At 44.6% G+C, this 20,307-nt stretch overlaps 2 protein-coding genes across 5 annotated transcripts; both read left to right on the forward strand.

Moving 5' to 3' along the window:
- Positions 1 to 762: 762 nt before the first annotated feature.
- On the forward strand, positions 763 to 12,080 carry l3mbtl1b (L3MBTL histone methyl-lysine binding protein 1b). 4 transcript variants are annotated; one of them, XM_061081895.1, is made up of 22 exons: positions 763 to 818; positions 2,282 to 2,417; positions 2,955 to 3,150; positions 3,273 to 3,471; positions 3,998 to 4,127; positions 4,299 to 4,350; positions 4,862 to 4,959; positions 5,062 to 5,166; positions 5,293 to 5,428; positions 5,523 to 5,614; positions 5,710 to 5,861; positions 6,610 to 6,713; positions 7,052 to 7,137; positions 7,242 to 7,352; positions 7,447 to 7,561; positions 7,751 to 7,853; positions 8,908 to 9,102; positions 9,255 to 9,356; positions 9,465 to 9,529; positions 9,630 to 9,802; positions 10,042 to 10,104; positions 10,574 to 12,080. In XM_061081895.1, the coding sequence occupies exons 2-22, from the start codon at positions 2,307 to 2,309 to the stop codon at positions 10,700 to 10,702; spliced, it is 2,517 nt and encodes an 838-aa protein (XP_060937878.1). In that variant the 5' UTR covers positions 763 to 818; positions 2,282 to 2,306; the 3' UTR covers positions 10,703 to 12,080. The 4 variants fall into 4 exon arrangements, with proteins under 4 accessions (XP_060937878.1, XP_060937879.1, XP_060937877.1 ...); XM_061081896.1 differs by lacking the exon at positions 763 to 818 and adding an exon at positions 867 to 924; XM_061081894.1 differs by lacking the exon at positions 763 to 818 and adding an exon at positions 1,254 to 1,412.
- Positions 12,081 to 14,908: 2,828 nt separating this feature from the next.
- Positions 14,909 to 15,715, forward strand: LOC133013624 (uncharacterized). The gene has a single exon (XM_061080621.1). The coding sequence runs from the start codon at positions 14,909 to 14,911 to the stop codon at positions 15,713 to 15,715; it is 807 nt and encodes a 268-aa protein (XP_060936604.1).
- The last annotated feature ends 4,592 nt before the right edge of the window (positions 15,716 to 20,307 follow it).

Consider the following 20,307-nt stretch of genomic DNA (forward strand, 5'->3'; position numbering starts at 1 on the left):
CGATCGTTTGTGTTGAACAGGAGTGTATGTGTGTGTGTTTTGACACAACAAACACACGCAACCAAACACACACACAAGTAACGATCAGTCCACGGTTGGGACTTCAAATCATGAAAACACGTCCCCGAAGTCCCACATGTCTTTGTGTATTCTGAGGATCCATGCCAGAATAAAAAAACAACATGTCTCCACGTTATATCACCCTGGATGTGTTTGTTCATTACAGAGGAGAATAACATGCACATGTGGTTTGTGTGTTCTCCCCGATTCCACTCAACACTGCTGCTTGTTTCCCTTTGTTATCATCTCACACACACATGGATGCGTGTTGGCAGTAGAATGTACAATTCGGCTGCAGATGTCACTTGAGGTGCTTGTCACAGGGCTGATCTGATTTTAATCCAGCTCTCAGCTCCGGTGTGAACGGGACCGATCGCAGCCTGAGCTCGGGAGGTCTGGGGGGGGGGGGTGGTGAGGGGGGGGGGGGAAACAACCGGTTTCCAGCCCCGCAAGATGAGGCGGCCGCTCCCGGAGGTTCCTGGGAGAACACTGCGGTCCACACACACTTCTGAACCGGGAAGGGGGGGGGACCTGTGCGTGCACCGGGGGGACACATGGTGCGAGTCCCGGGTGTGTCGGCACGCGAAGTGACTTTTAGTTTTTTTTTATTCCGTGTGGCGGATGCTCACGCGCACGGGATCGAACCCAGACACACAGAACTTTTACCCGAGCCCCAAAGTTGTCAGGCAGCGCATCTTGCACGCATGCGCACAGCCGTCCTCTCCGCTGCTCTAAATAAGAGTTAAAACAGAAACGAGGTGAGTTCCACATTTTTTTTTTTAAAACAACACCGCAGCTCAACACCTTTTATTCCCAGGATCCGAGGCGACATTAGAAAAGCGGACAGCAGAGCTCCTCCGCGGGGTCAGTGCATGTTTATTTCCCTCTGTGATTTAAAAACGGAGAGAGAATAAATCCATTTTTGTTTTTTCTCCCCCAAGTTTCTATTGAAGAAATTAAATGAAGCAACAATGGAGACAGGAGCGTCGTGTTGTTGTGAGTGTTCGTGCTGCTGAGGGAAATATCCACGTTGGGTGAAACGCGTTCTCCTGCTGTTATTATCCGGGGAAACTTCTTTATTACATATTGTGCCTGGCTGGCTGCATCCAGTCCCGATGCTAGCGGGGCTAGCCGCGGAGCTAACCCCCCTCCGTCCGTTCAGCTGGGCGGAGCGGAGCTAGCTGCCTGCTAGCTTCATGTCAGCGGCAGCTAGCGACCTGGGCTGACATTCCGTGACAAGGGGAAAGTGAAGAAAATCACCGGAGCGACGGAAAACACCAAGTCGGGAAATTCCACCGCAAACCTCGGCTCCTGTTCGACGTGTAGCGGCCCGGCGCGGCTTGTTTAAATGGGTAACTTGAGTAATTTACATAGTTTGAACGTGTTGGTGGCCTCTTCCTAGGCTCCGCCATTTTGTATAAGACGAATGCTAATCATGGGCGCTCTCTTCCATGCACTTTATTTATGGGGAGAATAAGAACCGGGCTGCGAGGAGCGGTGTGAAACTTGCCCCGGACGCAGGGGCCCGGCCTGTTGTTTACTTTGCACATGCTTATGTCCGCGGTGCATCCCTCCATTCATTGTTGATCCTGCGTCAACACCAAAACGTTATATCGCAATATTAGTCGGATTAAAACGTGTTGAAGTTTGGTTGCTCGGCGCAGCGAACAGTGTTCTCCTGAAATGTGGTAAACAAGCGATCGAGTGGTTTGTTTGTCTGCAGGCAAACGGCGGATTGGAGGAGATCCTGATAAAACAAGAAAAAGATGAACTTGTGTGGTTAACTTAAAGTTGAGGGGTCTCCTCTCGCCCCTGACAGTGATCAGTCCGGTCAGTTCGGTCTAACGAGGCCGGATGTGTGCGTGTCCGCCCGCGTGTTGACCAGCAAAACATTATTATTATTGACTGTTTTTGTCTGAAATCGAAGTGCATGGTGTCTCCTGCGAGCCGGCGCACAGTCGCCATCTAGCGGTGATGCTGCGCAGTGCTGTGCACAAGTGCAGGTAGACACTTTGTGTGTGTGTGTGGGGAGCTCAACGTATCATGATGATCACACACAGGCAACACAAGAGACACACACCAAACGGACAAAAAACTAAACCGTGATTAGATCTGGCCCCTGAAGCTGTCTCATCCATAATTTTTGTATATTTTGCACATCTGTAATGTAGAATATTGATGTATGACAGTGTTTTAAAATCTTGCTTTTCTGTTTTCGCAGGTCAGGGGTTATTAGAGGAGTGGGAATGACCGACACTCCACCCAGCGATGGACCCTCCCAGGGTACGGAGTTCGACATGATGGGTGCTTTGGACTGGAAGGACGGTATCGCCACTCTCCCAGGAAGTGACATCAGGGTATATGAGAGACATGTGTTTTTGTTCACGTCCAGAATTCCACATTCACTGTTTAATTGTTTGTTTATATTTCACTGATTACACACAGATTTGTCTTTGTGCTTTCCTTAAGTGTTTCCGTGTGAAGGGAGAACATCTTGCTTGAAACAAGGGCTGGGTGATTTGGATTAAAATTATACCACATGAAAAAAATGAGATGACTGTATCAAAAATGGTCACAGTAATTTATTTTTTATAAGTTTAAAGACTGGTTTATGCTCCTGAGTGAAGGTTGTGGTAATAAACTCTTCCTTATGGACAGAGAATGCAGTAGATCAATTATTTCTTTCTTGAAACATAGACCACAACTGCAAGTATCATAGACAAAAACAAATTGTTTCAAAAAAGAATAAGAACAAATGCCAATGTTAGGGAGTGTGAAGATTGCTTTGGTTGTCATTTGGAGAAAAGCTGACTGAAATTACCACCTCGGCTTAACAATGTCCTTGTAGCAACCCTGATAAGCATATCTGCTTTTCTTTTCTTTGTGCCTTTCAGTTCCGCATGACGGAGTTCGGGACTCTTGAGATTGTAACAGACCCAGAGGTCAAAGGGCGAGAGGCAGAGCCCAAACGGGAAACCTTGGACCCAGCTCCGACTCACACTCCCACCCCTCCTCCAGAGGGCCAATCACAGACCAGCAAAGCCAAAGTTCCAGCCATTCAGAGTCAGCCAGGATCATCTCGAGTTAAAGGTTTGACAGTACCTGTTTAACCCCTTTTTATCAGTGTTTTTATACAGAGTTGCAGTATTCTCTTTAATGCTCTACTCATATTTTTTACAATAAAAACTCATTTTTTTCTTTCCTATCATCAGCTACGGGTCCTGTGCTTCTGTCCCTAGCGGAGGGCCCCAGTGTGGATGATGGTCCCAGTGTTGAAGTTGGCTCCAATGCTAGCATGGGTCCAAATGGGGAGCTGTTAAGGTGCCGGGCCTGTGGCGGGCGTGTTCCTCGGGACGCCCTCTTTCAGGGAAGGTTCTGTAGCTCCATTTGTGCACAGCCTTCCAGCGGCAGGTGAACTCACACACCTTGTTTTCTCTAAAGCACAGGTTTTCAAAATGTGAGTGTGTGGCCCCTCCCCTCTGACAAAACTTTAAAAAAGGGCCCTCCCACCACATTGTAGTTCACTTGCTTAGCTTCATTCAATTTCACTCAGGAATTGAGCAAATATAGTCTAATGTTGCGCTGTTTGACATAACTTCAGGCTACTCTAAATACATAAAAAAACAACTTTTATTTAATAAGTTTTGATTCAGGGAAATAATACAATACAAATTTCCTGAATTAAATCTCTGAACCATCCCTTTAACTAAATCACACACATTTTGATGGTTCTACATAATCTCCTCTTTTATAGTTAATGTAATTTTTGTATTTCCATTCACTTGAATGTCCCATGTACCACAGCTGTTTGAAGGAGAACCCTGGGAGGCCTGCCTCCCACTTTGAAAACTTCTGCTCCAACTCCTCCTTGTGGTCCTACAGATTATTTTGGTTTGCTATTTTCTCTTGGGTCAAATCTTTCTTCTTTTTTTTTAAGATCATCTCCTGGGGAAGCACGGGAGAGTCAGACAGTTGAAGGTGAGAGGCTCGGTAAACGTGTGCGCAAAAAGAGAAAGATCTACATGGACTCCGGTGACGAAGAGGAGGACAACCAAGAGGAACCAGAGGTCAGGAAGATGCTCCTAAGCATTTGTCACTCGTGTTGTTTTCTTCCATAACTACTGGCAAATTAAAATATTATCTTCTGTACATTTTCAATTGTTCCCCTTGAAGAGTTAAGAGAACACACAGGAAGCCTGAGAAAAAACATTGATGGTTCTGTCTTTTCTCTTTTGTAGGAAAAAGCCAAGACTACCAAAGGCAGGAGAGGCTCCAAGATTGCAAAACTGGGTATGTTAGACTACTGCCTGGAGAAAAATGTTTTTCTTGTCTCCAGGTCTCTGCATCCTGTTAAAATATAAATTCAAGGCTGTAAATGGTCGATGTAAAGCACTATTCCTCAAATTCAGTTTTCAAAAAAAGTTGCAATGTTTTTCTGGTGAGAAATTAAGTCAAATTTGAAGAGTTTCCTCTTATGTATCACCAGTAGCTTTTATTTTTAATCATTATTTCTATTTGGAATTTAAAATGGCTTTGATTGAACCTTTTGTCTGTAAATTTGACAGTTGACAGGAAGGAATTAGGACTGAGATATATTTATGTTGTACATCTTTATATTTTGTGCATTTTCTTATGTCGATGAAATTCATAGTTATACCATCACTTATACATATTCTACATATCATACCGATTCTCTGGTGAACTTTCCTGCCAAGTAAACTGGGCTGATTTGAAAAGAATATTTCCTTTAAACTGAATGGGGAGTTTTATTGTGTATCCAATAATGTTTTTCATGCCACAGTGGGGACCGCCCCTCCCAATAAGAAGCGTGCTTGGAGCTGGCCGGCTTACATTGAAGAGGAGAAGGCTGTTGCTGCTCCTGTTAAACTATTCAAAGAGGTATAATCCCGTTATTTTTTAGTTTGACTAGATGATGTTTTTTGTTTTTACTGGCGTCTGTTAAACTGAATTATGCTGTGATGTACATTTTATCTCTCGCAGCATCAGTCGTTTCCTCAAAGCAGGAACAGTTTTAAGGTGGGGATGAAGCTTGAGGGACTGGACCCGTCACACCCATCTCTGTTCTGTGTGCTCACTGTTGCAGAGGTACGAGTGCTAATGTTTGTTTATGGCTTCGGTTTAGCCGAATAATGGGAATTTCTTTACATCTGTTCATAATTTTAAATGTCAGAGTCGTTATTCGTCCAAGCACGGTGTCTCTTTCCCTCTCAGATCCAAGGATACAGGGTAAGGCTTCACTTTGATGGCTACCCAGAATGCTATGACTTCTGGGCCAACGCTGACTCGTGGGATATGAAACCAGCGGGCTGGTGTGAGAAGAACGGACACAAGTTGTTGTTGCCGAAAGGTAGACACAAAAATGCTCACAACTCACTGCCTTTTCAAATGAAACATTTTTATAAATATTAGTTGCAAACGTCATGACACAGTTTGTGTTGTAGGTTGTAAGGATGGAGAGTTTAGTTGGAGCATGTATGTGAAGAACTGCAGAGGGCAACTGGCGCCGAAACACCTTTTCAAGAGCCTCAACACAGTGAGCATTAACCACACAACCACACTCTCTGAAGCCACCTGACAGCTTTGTGTATTCACAGACTAAATGTGAGTTCATATATATTATCCTTTCAGTCTGTGACTCCGTCTGGATTCAGAGCCGGGATGAAGTTGGAGGCGATTGACAGGAAGAATCCGTCGTTGATCTGTGTAGCAACCATCGCTGCTGTGGTCGACAACCGCCTGCTCATTCATTTTGACAACTGGGATGACACCTATGATTACTGGTGAGAGCCTGGCTTGACACTGAAAAAAAAAAGGATGATCCAGAGATATTCGCTAGTGCACCTAGGGCTCTGCTGTAGATTGAAATCAAGTGAAATCACTAGAGCTGCTTTCAGGTAGGCACTGAGCCCCGGATAATCTCCTGAAATTATTTGAAGGGGCTGTATGCGACAACACAAATGGTAGAGTCAGTGGCTCCAGACTATTTCAGGAGACTTCTCTTGGAGAATGTCCAAATTAACCTGTGGGAAGTTTGTCACCACCACCAAGATTCACGAGTGACGGTCGCAAAATTGGAAAAAAAAGATGAAGAAGAGAAGCCATTCAAATAGACGACTCCCAACAGAGATGTCATTTTGGAAAGACAACGAGATTCAAGATCTTTTGGTGAAAAGGGCCGATGTTGATGTGCTGCAAACAAAAACATGTGATCTCTGCATTGGAATTGTTTCGTTACATCCTGTCTCCTTCGCCCGAACGCTTTTTCTTCTGTTGTGGTGAACATGTCTGACCAGAGAGGGTCCTGCTGCATTCCTCATATCTAAAATGCGAACTCAGGAGAAAGTCCAGAGCCCATTGTCTGGACTTTTTTTTGTCTTCATAGCTTCTGAATGATGCTAATGTAGTGTGCATATGAAAGGTTCACAAAATGAATGCGATATGGTTTAATAAGTTTGCAAATGGATCAGATCCACATCAACAGACACACGTTTTATCTGTATGTTCACCTGCGTGTTGTGATGTGTTAAGGTGCGATGTGAGCAGTCCGTTCATCCATCCTGTCGGGTACTGTGAAGAGGCCCAGCTAACTCTGACCACCCCAGCTGGTAAGACACAGACCAAGACACATGTGGGTCAGTATAATCTACTTTTATATACGGTAGGGCCGGACTAATAAAGGATCTAACTTTAGCTAATTAATAGTTTAACTCTACTAATAAAGCTGAAAGTATTTAACTCCTTTCTGGAATATTTATTAACCACTGTAAGAATGAATGACCCAACTCTTTTAAAATCAAATATTCAGGGTAATTTTAAATTGCCTAAATGGTGAAATGCATGCTGCTGTAATTTCCTGCAGATGCAAAGCTAGTCTGCTTTTTGATCTGTAAAACTATAATGGTGTCTGTGTAAATGTTGGTCTCTGGTCAGTGACTGATGGATCTAATGAGATTTTATTTCACTTTCTTAGAATATAAACAACCTAAGAGTTTTTCATGGGAGAAGTACCTGGAAGAGACGGGAACACAGGCGGCCCCTGCTCGGGCTTTCAAACCGGTACAATTTATAAGCACAAATACATAAACAGAAGATTTATACTCCTGTATGTACAGTAGCAGCCTGTATGAAAGTGTTTTTATTATGATGCTCTGTATTTGCAGCGACCTCCTCATGGCTTCCAGTTCGGGATGAAAGTGGAAGCTGTCGATAAGAGGAATCCAATGCTCATCCGTGTTTCAACTATAGCCGACACAGAGGACCATCGACTGAAGGTGCGACGTCGTCTCCTCATCAATGTGCTCTTTGATTCCACTCTGTGCTCAGCTTATGTCTAATTTTCGGTCCACTCCCCCTTTGCTCATCTAGATTCATTTTGATGGCTGGAGTTCAGAGTACGACTACTGGGTGGAGACGGACTGCCCCGATCTGCACCCTGTAGGCTGGTGTCAGAAAACAGGACACCCACTACAGTACCCTAATGGTGAGACACTATACACTGAAGCCCTCCCTGTCTCTGCTACTCTGCCTGCTATTCAATCAGAGGAGTCGTAAAATTGTAATTTCAACAGATGAGTCAGCACTTAGCAGTCAGAAGAGTTCGCCTCTTCCTTCATTTAACTTATGTAATGAATCCAAAATCCTTGTGTGTGTGTGTGTGTGTTTATTTCAGGCTCCAATGATAATATAGTAACTGCCCCAGGACAAGGATGTCCTACCCCAGGATGCAACGGGGTTGGCCACATCAGAGGACCTCGCTATGGGACCCACTACACGTTAGTAGCACATACTCAGTTTTATGCTTTCACAGGCGACATCCACATATGTTCTCTTTTAAAAATGTGTCAACTCTGCTGCAGATACATACTATTCTGGAGTTTTAGAATTGCTAAAATTGAGAAGTTGGGAATGTGGCTGATCGCAAAAAACTGCAGGGCAGTGTTTAGTGTGGACGGACAGAAACAAACTGCCTGTTGATTGGGTTCCTTTGGTCACGATATAGTCTTTGGTGATTCGTCAGGCTCCTATCATATGATTCCACTCCAGAAGAAAATAACCGGCCTCATAACAGCGAAGAACGCAACATTGACAATCAATTTCAAGTGTTGCTGATCTTGTTGTCTTCGCTTACAGATGCCGTGAAGTAAAATTCTGCATTTGCAATGATACAACTGCGTACATTGATAGGACACCAGCTATTACTAGAGTAATATGTATTAATTCCCATGTCCAGCGGGACGGGAATATCTTCCTGTTTACACCGGCATGCACCTGTCCAGTGTATGAGTGGCCATGTGACATGCATTTGGACAGGATTGGATTAAAACAGATCCACAGCCAAAACGCTCTTGTGAACAGAAATTGTCTCGTTTGACAAAACATCGTAGTATGGATGTATCCTCCGTGTCTGTTACTCTGTTAATACATGTCATTTAATGCTCAAGCGTTGTCTCTACAATCCAAATCTTCTACATTTAATTTTAATATTTAAAAAGATCTTTATTTCACATTGGTAAAATCTCATGCATTCATATTGTATCTTTGTTTGGAGCCTGTGCTTTCAGTTAGTGCATGAGTAGAAGAAATGGTTTCAGTGATCATAAATGTCGATTGTGATTGTGTGGGTTGCTGCCAGCATAAATGTGTTGCTTGTGTTTGTGTGTGTGGGAGTTTCGAGTCTTGAAGGTGATCTTTTTAGCTGCAATTCCCTCCTAATTGTTGTAACCTGTTTAATGATCTCATTCACAGTTATATAATGAGTGTTCCAGGCAGTGATGGGCCTGGGTAAAGTTTGTGTGTCCTCGTGTGTGTGTGTGTGTGTGTGTGCAGCCAGGTGAGCTGCCCCTATTCTGAGCTGAATATGAACAAGGAGGGCTTGCTGCCAGACCGTCTCAGCGGAGAGCGACCCCTCGCCCTCAGTGGACCCCATCCTCGCGGGCGACGCCCCGACCTTCACCCCAACACTACGACGCAGACCTCCTGTACGCCTGAGCCGCCCGAAGGAGCTGAGGACTCCCAGAGCAGGTCTGCCACTGAACACGCACAAGGACGACACTTTACACCGGACTCACACACTGTGAAAAACACTCACACTCTCAGGAGCTCTCCAATCAGTGTTTTGAATGCAATTCTATCCAGTGGTCGGCTCTTGAGATGTGGGTAATCTGTGTTGCTAGGAAACCCGGGACAGTGGAAGCTGAGCGTGTAGGGCGCAGTAACCAGCCTGAGCCACCGGGTGGAGCCAGCGACCAGAGCCACAATGGAACGAGACCTAAACGGTAGCAGCTGTGATGCCATCGCACCAAACTGTGCCGCTGCAGTTCAGTACAGAGGATTTCCTGTGCTTCAACATTTAACATCTTACTGTACATTGTTGTCTTCCTCAGGACTGCACCAGTTCCTAAATACCTGAAAATGCACTATGTTAAAGAGGAGGTCAGCGACAGTAAAGGTGTGTGTGTGTGTGTGTGTGTGAATTTATGTAAAATGAGATGACAAAACGTAAATCACCCCCTCATCTCCACTGACTGCTGTCTCCTCCTCCTCCTCAGCCTCTCCAGATGCCATCTCTCTCCAGCAGGCCCTCCACGAGTCTGTGTTCTCCCCCGGCATCTCGGCCTCCCCCCCTCACCGGGTGGCTCTCTGCTGGGACAAACACTGCCAGCTGCTGCCCGAGGTCCTGGGGCTGACTGCCAAGAGAGTGGCCACTTGGAGCGCCGAGGAGGTCAGACGTGCTCACTCACTCACACACAGCGGCAACACATGGAAAGCAGACGATGTCCTCATGCCCCGACTAAACATGAAGGCATCCAGTTGTTCAGAGAAACAAAATGAATGAACTGTCAGCCTGAGATTCATGTTAGCCACTTTAGATAGTAGATACACATTTATTGATTAAAATATGCTGTGTTTGGCTGCTTGTTTGTAACTGTTGGCTGCATTTTGTCTCTTTTTGTTGATCAGGTGGCCAGTTTTGTCAAAGGACTTCCTGGATGTAAAGAACATGCTGCTACTTTTAAAACAGAGGTGAGAACTTCATACAGATAGAACATATAGAAATTCAATCTACTGACAAACTCTTTGATCATTTATTTAAACATACTTTATCATTTGTTATATTGTAGATTTAGATTCATATATTTTATAGATTGCATGCTAATAAACAATTGATGGAAACAATTCACAGTAAAAAACACACAATTACGCCCTCATGATGATTTCAATGGTTTAAGCAGCTTGATTATTTCAGGAGTTTGGTAGAGAACAAAAAACGGAAATAAAAGAGTGAATATTTGTTTTCTAGATAAACCCAACTCGGCAAATCCAATAAGTAGCTGTGTGTTGCCTTGCAACCACTGGATGTGTAAATAATAGATTAACTGTTGTGGCAATGTGTGATGAAGATAAAGAAAAAGAATCAGCCACTTCAGTTGAAAGAAGATTGGTCTAAAAAAAAGAGTGAAATGAAATTGAATCCTTTTTTTTGTGCCCTTAGCAAATAGATGGCGAGGCTTTCCTGCTACTCACCCAAGCGGACATCGTCAAGATCCTGTCAATCAAGTTAGGACCCGCCCTGAAGATCTACAACTCCATCCTCATGTTGAAGAACGCCGACGAAGAGTGAGACCTGGATCTGTGAGGATTCGCTTCCTCATTTCATGTTCCTCAACAAACACTCGGCTGAAGAGACTTGAGATTGAATTCACGTTCACTGCATTGATGCAGCGACAGAAATGAAAAGAAAAGAAAAGAAAGCCATGATCTTGAAAAACGTCCATCTAACCCCCCCACCCCCCCACCCCTGCTCATCTCCTCTCCTCTCCCTGCAAGGGGCACTGGTCGACCCTGAGGGGAGATACCATGAGGAGTCCACTTATATTGTGTTTGTTTACCTACCAAATCATATAAAAAAAAAAGCTACAGCACCTTTAAGGCTTCTTAATATTGTACAGGTAATGACTTGGATTTAGTGTCTCGATTCTGTTGCATTTCTTGTTTTATTTGAACGGTATTGAAATGGTGCTTGAGCTCGGAGCAGATTGAACAAGCTTGTTTGTGGTTTGTTGCTTTTTTACTAAGCAACGGAAATGTGTCTGTTTTGTTTTTTTTTTGTTTTTTTTAAAGCTGCAAAATACAATCGTGGGGTGTCAAGGTTTTTCAATGTGAAACCCAGTGGAGCAGAAGCACTATGTAGTTCAGCCTTCCTCCTCTAGATGGAGAAAGTGAGCCACTCCACAGGCCCAGAGGCAAGAGAGTTGGGTTAATTTGGAGTTGGCTGAAGCTATGGTTGAATGGGAGGGGGGTTCAAATTAGTGTGTGTGTGTGTGTGTGTGTTTGTTTGTGTGTGTCTGTGTGTGTTTGAGAAAACGAGGATGTAATTTCCCAGCAGCCTGTGTGTGTTGCTTCTCTGTTGTGACGAGCAGGGCTAAGGGCTAATTGTTAATTCAAGGAAACTTGCAGTCCGTTGAGGTGGAGTGAAACAATGAACCAGCTTGTGTTTGTTTGTCTGTTTTATTTTTGGGGAATGGCACATGAAACTGAATGTTTAAAAAAAAAAAACACATCTATTAGTTGTTTTGTTGATAACGATCATCTTGTTTGGTTCAGATAACCTCTTGTCATTCACGTTGTAAAAAGTATATCGCTACAAACCAGACCGTCTTTGCTTCGTTCAAGAGTTTACTCCTGCTTGGTTATGCAAAGCCTTGACATCTGTCTCCAGGGAAGGACATTGTGACAGTGGACTGAAAACACAAGCCTCGATTCCTGCATAGATTTTGGGAAGACAAAAAAAGAAAGAACAGGAAAACATTGCCGGTGTCTTTGTAAATGAGCGTGCACTGCAGCCAGTTGGAATGTGTACATCAGCAACTGTTTATATGCAAACAGCTTTTATTTATGTATTCTAATTTAAGGGGTAATGGTACGCTGGCTGCTCTGGAGGTAGATGTGGCTCTTTGACGGAATGTGTGAATGGATGAAAATAAATGAGATGCACACTGCCTGCTGTCCTCAACTGACCTCAGTCATTTCACCACACACACACGCAGACACACGCAAGCAGACACACACGCACAGACAGACACACACACACAGACAGATTATCTACAATTGTGGTCTTTATCTGTACATTTTGGAGTTAAAGAGGTGGAAAACACATTTACTTAAGTACTCCACTTAGTACATTTTTGAGGTACAAGTAGTTTGACAAACAATCACAATTTAAGGTTCATGCACTTTTCTAGAGCTTTTAACCGTATCATGGACTTTTAGGGCAAATAGAGATTCCTACTGTGGTGCAAGTGACTCGAACTCTATTGCAGGAGGAATCTTTTTAGGTTGTTATGATACGGAAACTTACTTGCCATTTCCAGAGCGTCCAGTCTTGAAGATTGATCTGATGTACTAGCTTGGAATCTTTCATGATTTCACTGACTGCTTTTTTAAGACAGATTATTACCTGTACTGTATTTGTACACTGTGATATTGTTGCTTTCCGACATTTAAATTACCTTAATAACTAAAATGGAGGCACATACCTCTGCAGAGGCCCAACAGTCCCGTTAAATCCAATCAAGCTGCATTCATTTACACACTCTCATAGATATCACCCTTTAATGTGCCTGGTTTTCTTTTCATTAAGAACCATGAATTATTCTCTGGAAAATTGGGGGAAAATGCCTTATCTCACAATGTTAATGAAACTGATAAAAGTGATGGTCCCTTCAGTCCCACGTCCCATCCCTCCAAGTTTTGTGAAAATCTGTTCTGTAGTTTTTGCGTAATCCTGCCAACAAAAAACAAACAGTGGGGGAAACATGACCTCCTTGGTGGAGTTAATAATCATAATGAAAACCAAATTTCCTGTATTTATTGAAATTTGGTTCCATTGCCAGCAGTTCATTTCATTCACATTAAGTTCAGAATCTCTGGATGTGTTGGGGAATCAATCACAGTGAACTGAAGCTCACACCAGACTGATTATGATGTAATAAACTGCAGACGTTTCTAATCAGTCTGTTCTTGGATTTCACTACACGACTAAAGACCAAGATAACATTTTCATTACAAAAATCTAATGAATGAGTGAGGGCAGTTTCTTCACCTGTGTGCTTTACTTCACTGTCAAATCCACGGCTCAAGATTATAGAGATATTTTGATTTAAGTCACAAATCTTAAACACAATTCAGCAAAAAAACATGTATTTTCACTTTCAAATTCTTAAACCTTTGAAATTAAACACTGAATTTTTCATTCCAGGAATATAGTTACATGAAGTTAGGTTTGGATCAGATAACAGAAACACCAGGACACCTGAGCATATAGCCATGTAGTAAATACCTTTAAACTGAAAAGCTCTGAGGTTGTGGCCCCTGTTTACTGTAAAAAAAAACATGCAACTGAAAACTGGGTCGCTGTAACACCCATGACCCAAATGGAAAAAAATGGTAAAAACCCACCCACAAGCCAGTGTGCTGTGTGGGCCACATCTGGCCCGTGTCCAACAGAATGCAACTCCCTGTGTTCACTACACCTGGTTCATAAGCAACAGGCTGCAGCATTGAAAGCCAAGAAACCACAACCAGCGTGTGTGTGAACGTTTATTACAATAATACAACATCATGTCCAAAACTCCTGCTCCTACCTGGTAAGACAAATGACCCACCACTCAGCAAGGGTTGCAACAAGGACACCTAGGGAACAATTTTGGATGTCCTGCATTCTACAGAGCTCCTACAAGTGGGGTCCTTTAAGTCAGCAGTATGACTCACTGCTATTTGACTTGAACATTTCCTACAGGCTCCTCTGGATGTTCTCCTCTGAAATACACTGGATGGTTGATGATCACTCAGAATAACAGAGCTCACCGTGGGACTGGCCTGGAGCAGCCACAGATTCCCACGACCCCTCCTCCACCACACACACACACACACACAGAAACACACACACACACACACACACACACACACAGAAACACACACACACACACACACACACGAGGCTGCTCAGGCAGTGAGGAAACAGAGGCAGAGCAGCTTTGCACCACTTTTTTTTACTGAGACTGTTATTTACTATAAAAGCGTCACTTCAGCAGCAGCAGCCTCACTGAAGAGACGAGGAAGAAGGAAAGCGTCTTCATCCGAGGAGGAACGAGGTGAGAGAAGAAGTGTGGATGTAAGAAATCAAAGTGCTGGAGAAGAAGAAGAAGAAGAAGAAGAAGAAGAAGAGGAGGAGGGAAAAAGACGCACACGGCGGAGTGGGAGGACAAACGCAACTCTGCCTGATTTCTCTCGATGATGCCGAGGATCCAGTTTCTGCTTCGGATCCACAACAAGGCAAGTACACCCGACGCGATCCTTCTCTGGCCGCGTTCACACAACAAGACGCTGATCTGCAGTGAATCAAGCCTTGCATTTAAAGAGGAGCCGCATTAAAGATTCATGCGTAAAAGCGCATGAGAAATGTTGGACCAGCCGGTGTGTGTCGGAGGAGGGAACCACACAGTGAGTGGAGTTGGGGCCAGTTGTTGTACCATCGTGACTCCATGTATCCTCTCCCCTTTAAATGACTGCAGTGAGACAGTGGAGTGAAGTGACAGGGTCGGATTCCCCTGATGGAGACATGAGAGGTTCAGGAGCAGTTCAGAGGAGGAGATGCTTGAGTAGGGGGGGCTGCAGGGGCAGAGGGGGGGGTGGCATCTCATTAACTCGACCACATGTCTTATTAAAGCAGCTATTTCCTGTTGTGTGCAGAGCAGAGTGAACTATCTCCTCTGTAACTACCCCTCCTGTGCTCTTCTTCCTCTCCTCTCCAGTGTGAAGCCAGAGGATGACTGCAGCCAGTCCCGCCTGCAGCACCTCCTCCTCCCACTCCTCACCTGCCTGCCTCCCAGCATGCAACAGGCACCTGAGGATAGGCCAGGCCTTCCAGACCCAGCTGCCCCTGCGCTCGGCCCCCGGCGTGTGGCTGCTCCTGGGCGTGGTGGTGGTCGTGGTGGGCATGAGCGTGGCAGTGGCGGGCTACGTGACCGCCGAGCCGAAGCCCGCGGGAGGCCGTGGCAGCACCCCCGCCGACAGGATGAAACTGACCGGGCCCGTGGTCATGGGAGTGGGCCTGTTCATCTTCATCTGTGCCGCCACGCTGCTGTACGAGAACCGGGACCAGGAAGTCCTCAAACACGAGACGTCCGACGACCTGGAGGACCTGAAGGGAGGGAACAGCTGGGAGGACTCGCAGGAGCAGCCCAGCTTCGGCTGCCAGGAGCAGTGGGGGTGTAGAGACACGGAGCAGGGCTCCTGGGCTGCTCCTGCCCACACACTCCCACTCGCCAACCAGAGCTGGGGGCCTCCTCTTCCTCCTGCTCTGCCTCGCACCAACGCACACAACATCAGCAGCAGCACAACATCTCTGGATGCAGGAGGTGGAGGTGAGGAGAAGGTGGACATGAAGGAGCAGGAGAAGGAGGAAGGAGGGTCGACCCTACTGGCCCGAGTCTTGCACCACCAGGAGCCGACCCCTCAGCCTCCTTCCCCCTGCCCGTCCGTCTCCCACTCCACCGTCTGCTCGGACTCCTGCAACTCCAGTGAGATCCACTTCAACATATGGACAGACTCTCCTCTGCCGCATCAACACTGAAACCCCCCCCCCCACCACCACCAGTGGTTCAGCTTCTGCTGTCTCATGAAACATGCATGACGAGACGCATTCTGAGGTTTTCGTGTGCCGACGCAGACGATGCATTCCTCAATAAACTCACGAAGCGTGAGCTTGTACGTTTTCGTCCCTTCGAGGGGCACTGAGGCGCTGAGTCACTGTCTGGGAAGGTTTTATTTTTTTTACCCCACATCGTTCCCTGACTCACTCGCATTTAAAAGATTGGAGCTACGCTGTTTGATGTCAACTCAGCATCTTGTACGACTTTGATCGCACCCGTGCCCAAGAATCCTTAAAGCCGCTGCTTTCCTGACCATATTTGGACGCAAGGAGGTTTGCTGAAAAGTTATTTGGGTGCCACAGTTAACTTTAGGCTTTCTCTCTTTCCCTCTCTCAAACACACACACTCACACTCACACTCTCACACACACACACACACACACACACAATCGCACAAACATCCCTGCTTAGGTACAGCGTCGACATTTCTTTGCTTAAGAGGTTCACTGAAGAGGATGAGCTAGATTAGGGCTCAAATGAGTCTTTATCTAATCTCACACACACTGTAATCTGCTTTTACTGAGGAAATTGCGTCTCGGTATAAACAAGAGAAACACACACACACACACACACACACACACACACACACACACACACACACACACACACAGAGGCCACACTCCTTTCATTCCACACCTACAGCCCGGCTATAAATACCAGCTGATGCGTTATGTGTGGACTCCACTTCTAGTTTTTTTGTTTTACAGTCATTCAAAAACATTTCTGTGATTCCCAGCGCTCAGCTGCTCGGTTCCCTCGAGCGTGGTCGAGGCGAAATCTTCCAAGAGTTTGGAGAGAGAAAAAGAAAAGAGCAAAAATCTGGTGAGGCTGGGACGAGTTATTCCTGACGCAGCGCAACTGAGAAGAGCTGTCCTCTCTCCCACCATCCCGACCTTTCATCTCTCTTCATCATCATCATCGCCTTTTCCTACGCGTTATTCAAATCCTCCTCAATCCTCCTGCTGCAAACCCCCCCCCCCCCGCAAAAATAAAGGAAATAGGGCACAAAAACAATGCAGAGTGAAAAATGTTATCAGGGAAAAATTAAGCCAAATGAGTGTGTTTGAGCAGTCGGAGGGGGACGCAGGGGTAAGGGTTTCAGGATTTTAATTATCACCAGCATTTTCTCCTGCAGCCTCTAATTACACCGGGGATCGGTGTGAAGGTTTTTATAGGTGCTTCAGGACTGCAGAGTATTTCCTTGTTGTTCGGGCCCATGCTGGGATCCTGCCATCCAGATGACGAGCGAGACTGAAGTGTACAGTCATTTGCAGCAACACATTTTGCTCACTAAAAACATCACACACACACACACACACACTCAGTCGGTGGAGGGTTTTGTGTAGGTGCAGTGAACATGTATTTTTCAGTGGCAGGGATGATTTGGAGAGACGTGTGTGAATTCAGCAACGAGCTGCAGGCAGAGTCCTCCGCTCTCATGGCTCGGAGGAGCAGCCCCCCCCCCCCTCCTCAGCCTCACTCACACATACACAACACTCCTCAGAGTGACATCATGTGAAGCAGTGGTGGATCGAGGATTCCTTCGACTTAAGGGGCCATAAAGGGGACACAACTTACCCAGAGGGGGCAATTATACGTCCAATGTCCACGCACAAGTCCTGATTCAGGAAGGTGCACACTGAAGTCATCCCTTGTTTGCTGTTTGCTCTCTGGCTTTGATTCTAACCACACATCTTTGAATATATTTGAAAATTGCTCCTTGTTCAAGCACATCATGTTCTTCATTAAATCTTAGAAATACGTTGTTTTCTTTAAATCACATTGTCATGTTTATTGTTTGTATTGTTAGGTTATAAACAGAAAAAAACTACTGTCAGGACAGGGGTACTACAGGGGCTAATCCGATTTCAGCTTGGGCCAGTGCCCCCCTGGTCCCCCCCCCCCCTGGATCCACCACTGATGACAGTAAGATACTGGATTGTTGAGCTGAAGCTGATGTTTTCATTACCGATTAACCTGCAAATAATGTCCTGGATTACTGTCATTTGTTTTTTTCTTCACTCACTCAGAGATCTGCAATTAACCCGACATTCATGAAGGTTCTAATGTCCAGTTTGTTTTGAAACAGTTTTATCTCAACTACACACTCTCATGGTGGCGGCTGCAGTGTGTGTTGACGGCTGATATGATAGAGCTCCATGGTGGAAGAAGCTGTGACCACTGTGGTGAAAGACGGCTTTCACCACATTTGATTATTTTATTCACCCCATTCACATCAGTGAGGATCGATGGAAAAACAAACATCTCTTTGTGTAATGCAGCAAGTTTAACAACTTCCTTCTCCACTGTGAAGGCCGTCAGAAAAGAAATGGCGCCCCAGCATTCTGATTGTTACCACTGCAGAGGTTATGTTTCAACCCGTCTGTTGGTTTGTTGGCTGGTGTTTGTTTGTTAGCAAGATAATGCAATTACCAGACGGATTACCATGAAACCTGGAGGAGGGAAGAGTCTGGGGAAACGGTTGATCCGGATCAGGGGCGGATCCAGGAACACTTGATGATGTTATGTTGAAGGGAGTGAAATGTATGGGTGTGTGCAATTTGGTGTAGATCCAAATAAAAATCCTTTATTGCCATGATATCCACAAAGTTGAATGGAACGTGTCTTTGTGAGCTGACCCAGACACAGAGAAGAAGAAAATCCACACTCACTAAAAATACATCGTAGACTGTGAAAAAATCAATAAAATCCGAGCCCTTAAAAAGAATCGAAAAGAAATCCTAAAACCAATTTGAGTGAAAGTTAAAATAGATAAAACCAATGCTTCAATAAATTAAACTTCAATGTTTTAAATAACTATCATCAGCGACCCACTAGATAAAGTGCATAGTACAAAAAGAAATCAGCTTTACTGACTATAATTAATATGATTCATGTTGATTTATATCAAAGTTATTAGAAGTTAATTGAGGTGATTAACTGTTTTCTAGCTGCTGCAGTTCCCATCATGTATACTGATGTTCACATTACACTTAGATGTGAAATCTCACACCATGAATTTCAGTGTCGTCACCCACCTGCACACATCACTGCAGCAACAGAGAGATCAGGAAAATCTTTACGGTTCCTCTCCTGCACGGCAGCGTTACATAATTCAGCAACACACGTTTTATGCTGCATTGAGAATATGACTGAATCAAAATCCCCTCCTGTGAGAGAACACGCTGTGTGTGCGTGTCTGTGTGAGTGTGAGTGTGTGTGTGCATTGATACATATCTGAGCAGACGGACAGTAGGCTGTAAGCTGCTTAACCCTGCGCTGACTCAGAAAACATGCAATTTCTCGGTTCCTTAAGAGGCAGAGGAGCGATCATCAACATTTTTCTTTGTATAGAAAGATGAGAGGCTGAGGATCAACCAGCCTGAAGACGCTGCTCTGAAAAAACAGCTTTTTTTTACACCTGTAACAGCAGAAACAGGGATTGGGTTAAGACGTCGACACGACCAGGTGGATGGATGGAGATATGTTTTCCATCACCACCTTTGTCCACATCTGACATTCAGTGTATTTTTTTTTTTTTTAGAATCAGAGGGAACCTTCTTTTAAAACAGCTTAAAACCCAAATGTCTTTCCCTGACATTTAATGAGACATAAAATCCCTCCGGCGTCGTTACCACACTTCTCTTCTCTCCGGCAAATTGCTGCTGTTTCCCTGCTACTTTGCAGTTATTCACTTTGATCATTAGCAGCCTCTCGGTAGTGTGACTGGCGCAGAGCAAATAGCAGGTGTATTCCTGACTAATCCAATTTCAGTCCGTGCTTCCGGTCTCCTCCACAGTCCTTGTGGTGCATTCAATGGAGGAAGCATCATGCTCAGAATGACAAATCTAATATTCTGTGTTCTCGCCATCACAGTGCTCGCTCCGACTCAAGGTAAGAGGACGTAGCATCAGGGCTATAGATTAAGTGAGCAGTAGATAGTACATCTAGATAGTTTATCTAGTTATAAAATATTATTTCTACAACAACAACAACTTCTAAAAAACTTTATTAACCTCTGGTCGATGAGTTTTTGTTGAGCAACAGTTTTTTGCTGGTTTGGATTAGGATTAAAATTTTAGGACATTTTGGATCGTGACAGCATTTTTGTCAAGATAAGGACACATGACCCGTCATGGATAGATTTAATGAAGAGTTAAGTGATTAATTGGGGATAAAGATTATGTGTTAATTCATACCAAATTAATACGCTTTTGGATTTGTCAAATATCAGCAGGGCCATCGTCATAACGTGTTACTTTTTTTTATTTCTATGTAACATGAGTTGACTAAGAGGTGACGTGAAACTCTGCATTTTATTTCATACACTTATTCTCAGTTGACTTGAATCCACTGCAGTCTACTCCTGAAAAAACAAGTTTGATCTGCAACTAATTTGACCCAATTCATGAAATTATAGATACTTTTCTTAATTATTCAGGGTCATTATTTGTTTTTTAAAACTTCAGGAAATAGTGGAACTTTTCTCTCTGGGTCAAAGTTGAAAATGAACC

Source organism: Limanda limanda, chromosome 11 (genome assembly GCF_963576545.1).
Source record: "Limanda limanda chromosome 11, fLimLim1.1, whole genome shotgun sequence".
NCBI lineage: Eukaryota > Metazoa > Chordata > Actinopteri > Pleuronectiformes > Pleuronectidae > Limanda > Limanda limanda.

Coding starts and splice junctions, on each gene's coding strand:
- LOC133013624 (XM_061080621.1), top strand. CDS start 14,909: ATGACTGCAGCCAGTCCCGCCTGCAGCACCTCCTCCTCCCACTCCTCA.
- l3mbtl1b (XM_061081895.1), top strand. CDS start 2,307: ATGACCGACACTCCACCCAGCGATGGACCCTCCCAGGGTACGGAGTTC. Junction 7,562..7,750: donor CCCACTACAGTACCCTAATG/GTGAGACACTAT, acceptor TGTTTATTTCAG/GCTCCAATGATAATATAGTA. Junction 9,103..9,254: donor GCTGAGGACTCCCAGAGCAG/GTCTGCCACTGA, acceptor CTGTGTTGCTAG/GAAACCCGGGACAGTGGAAG.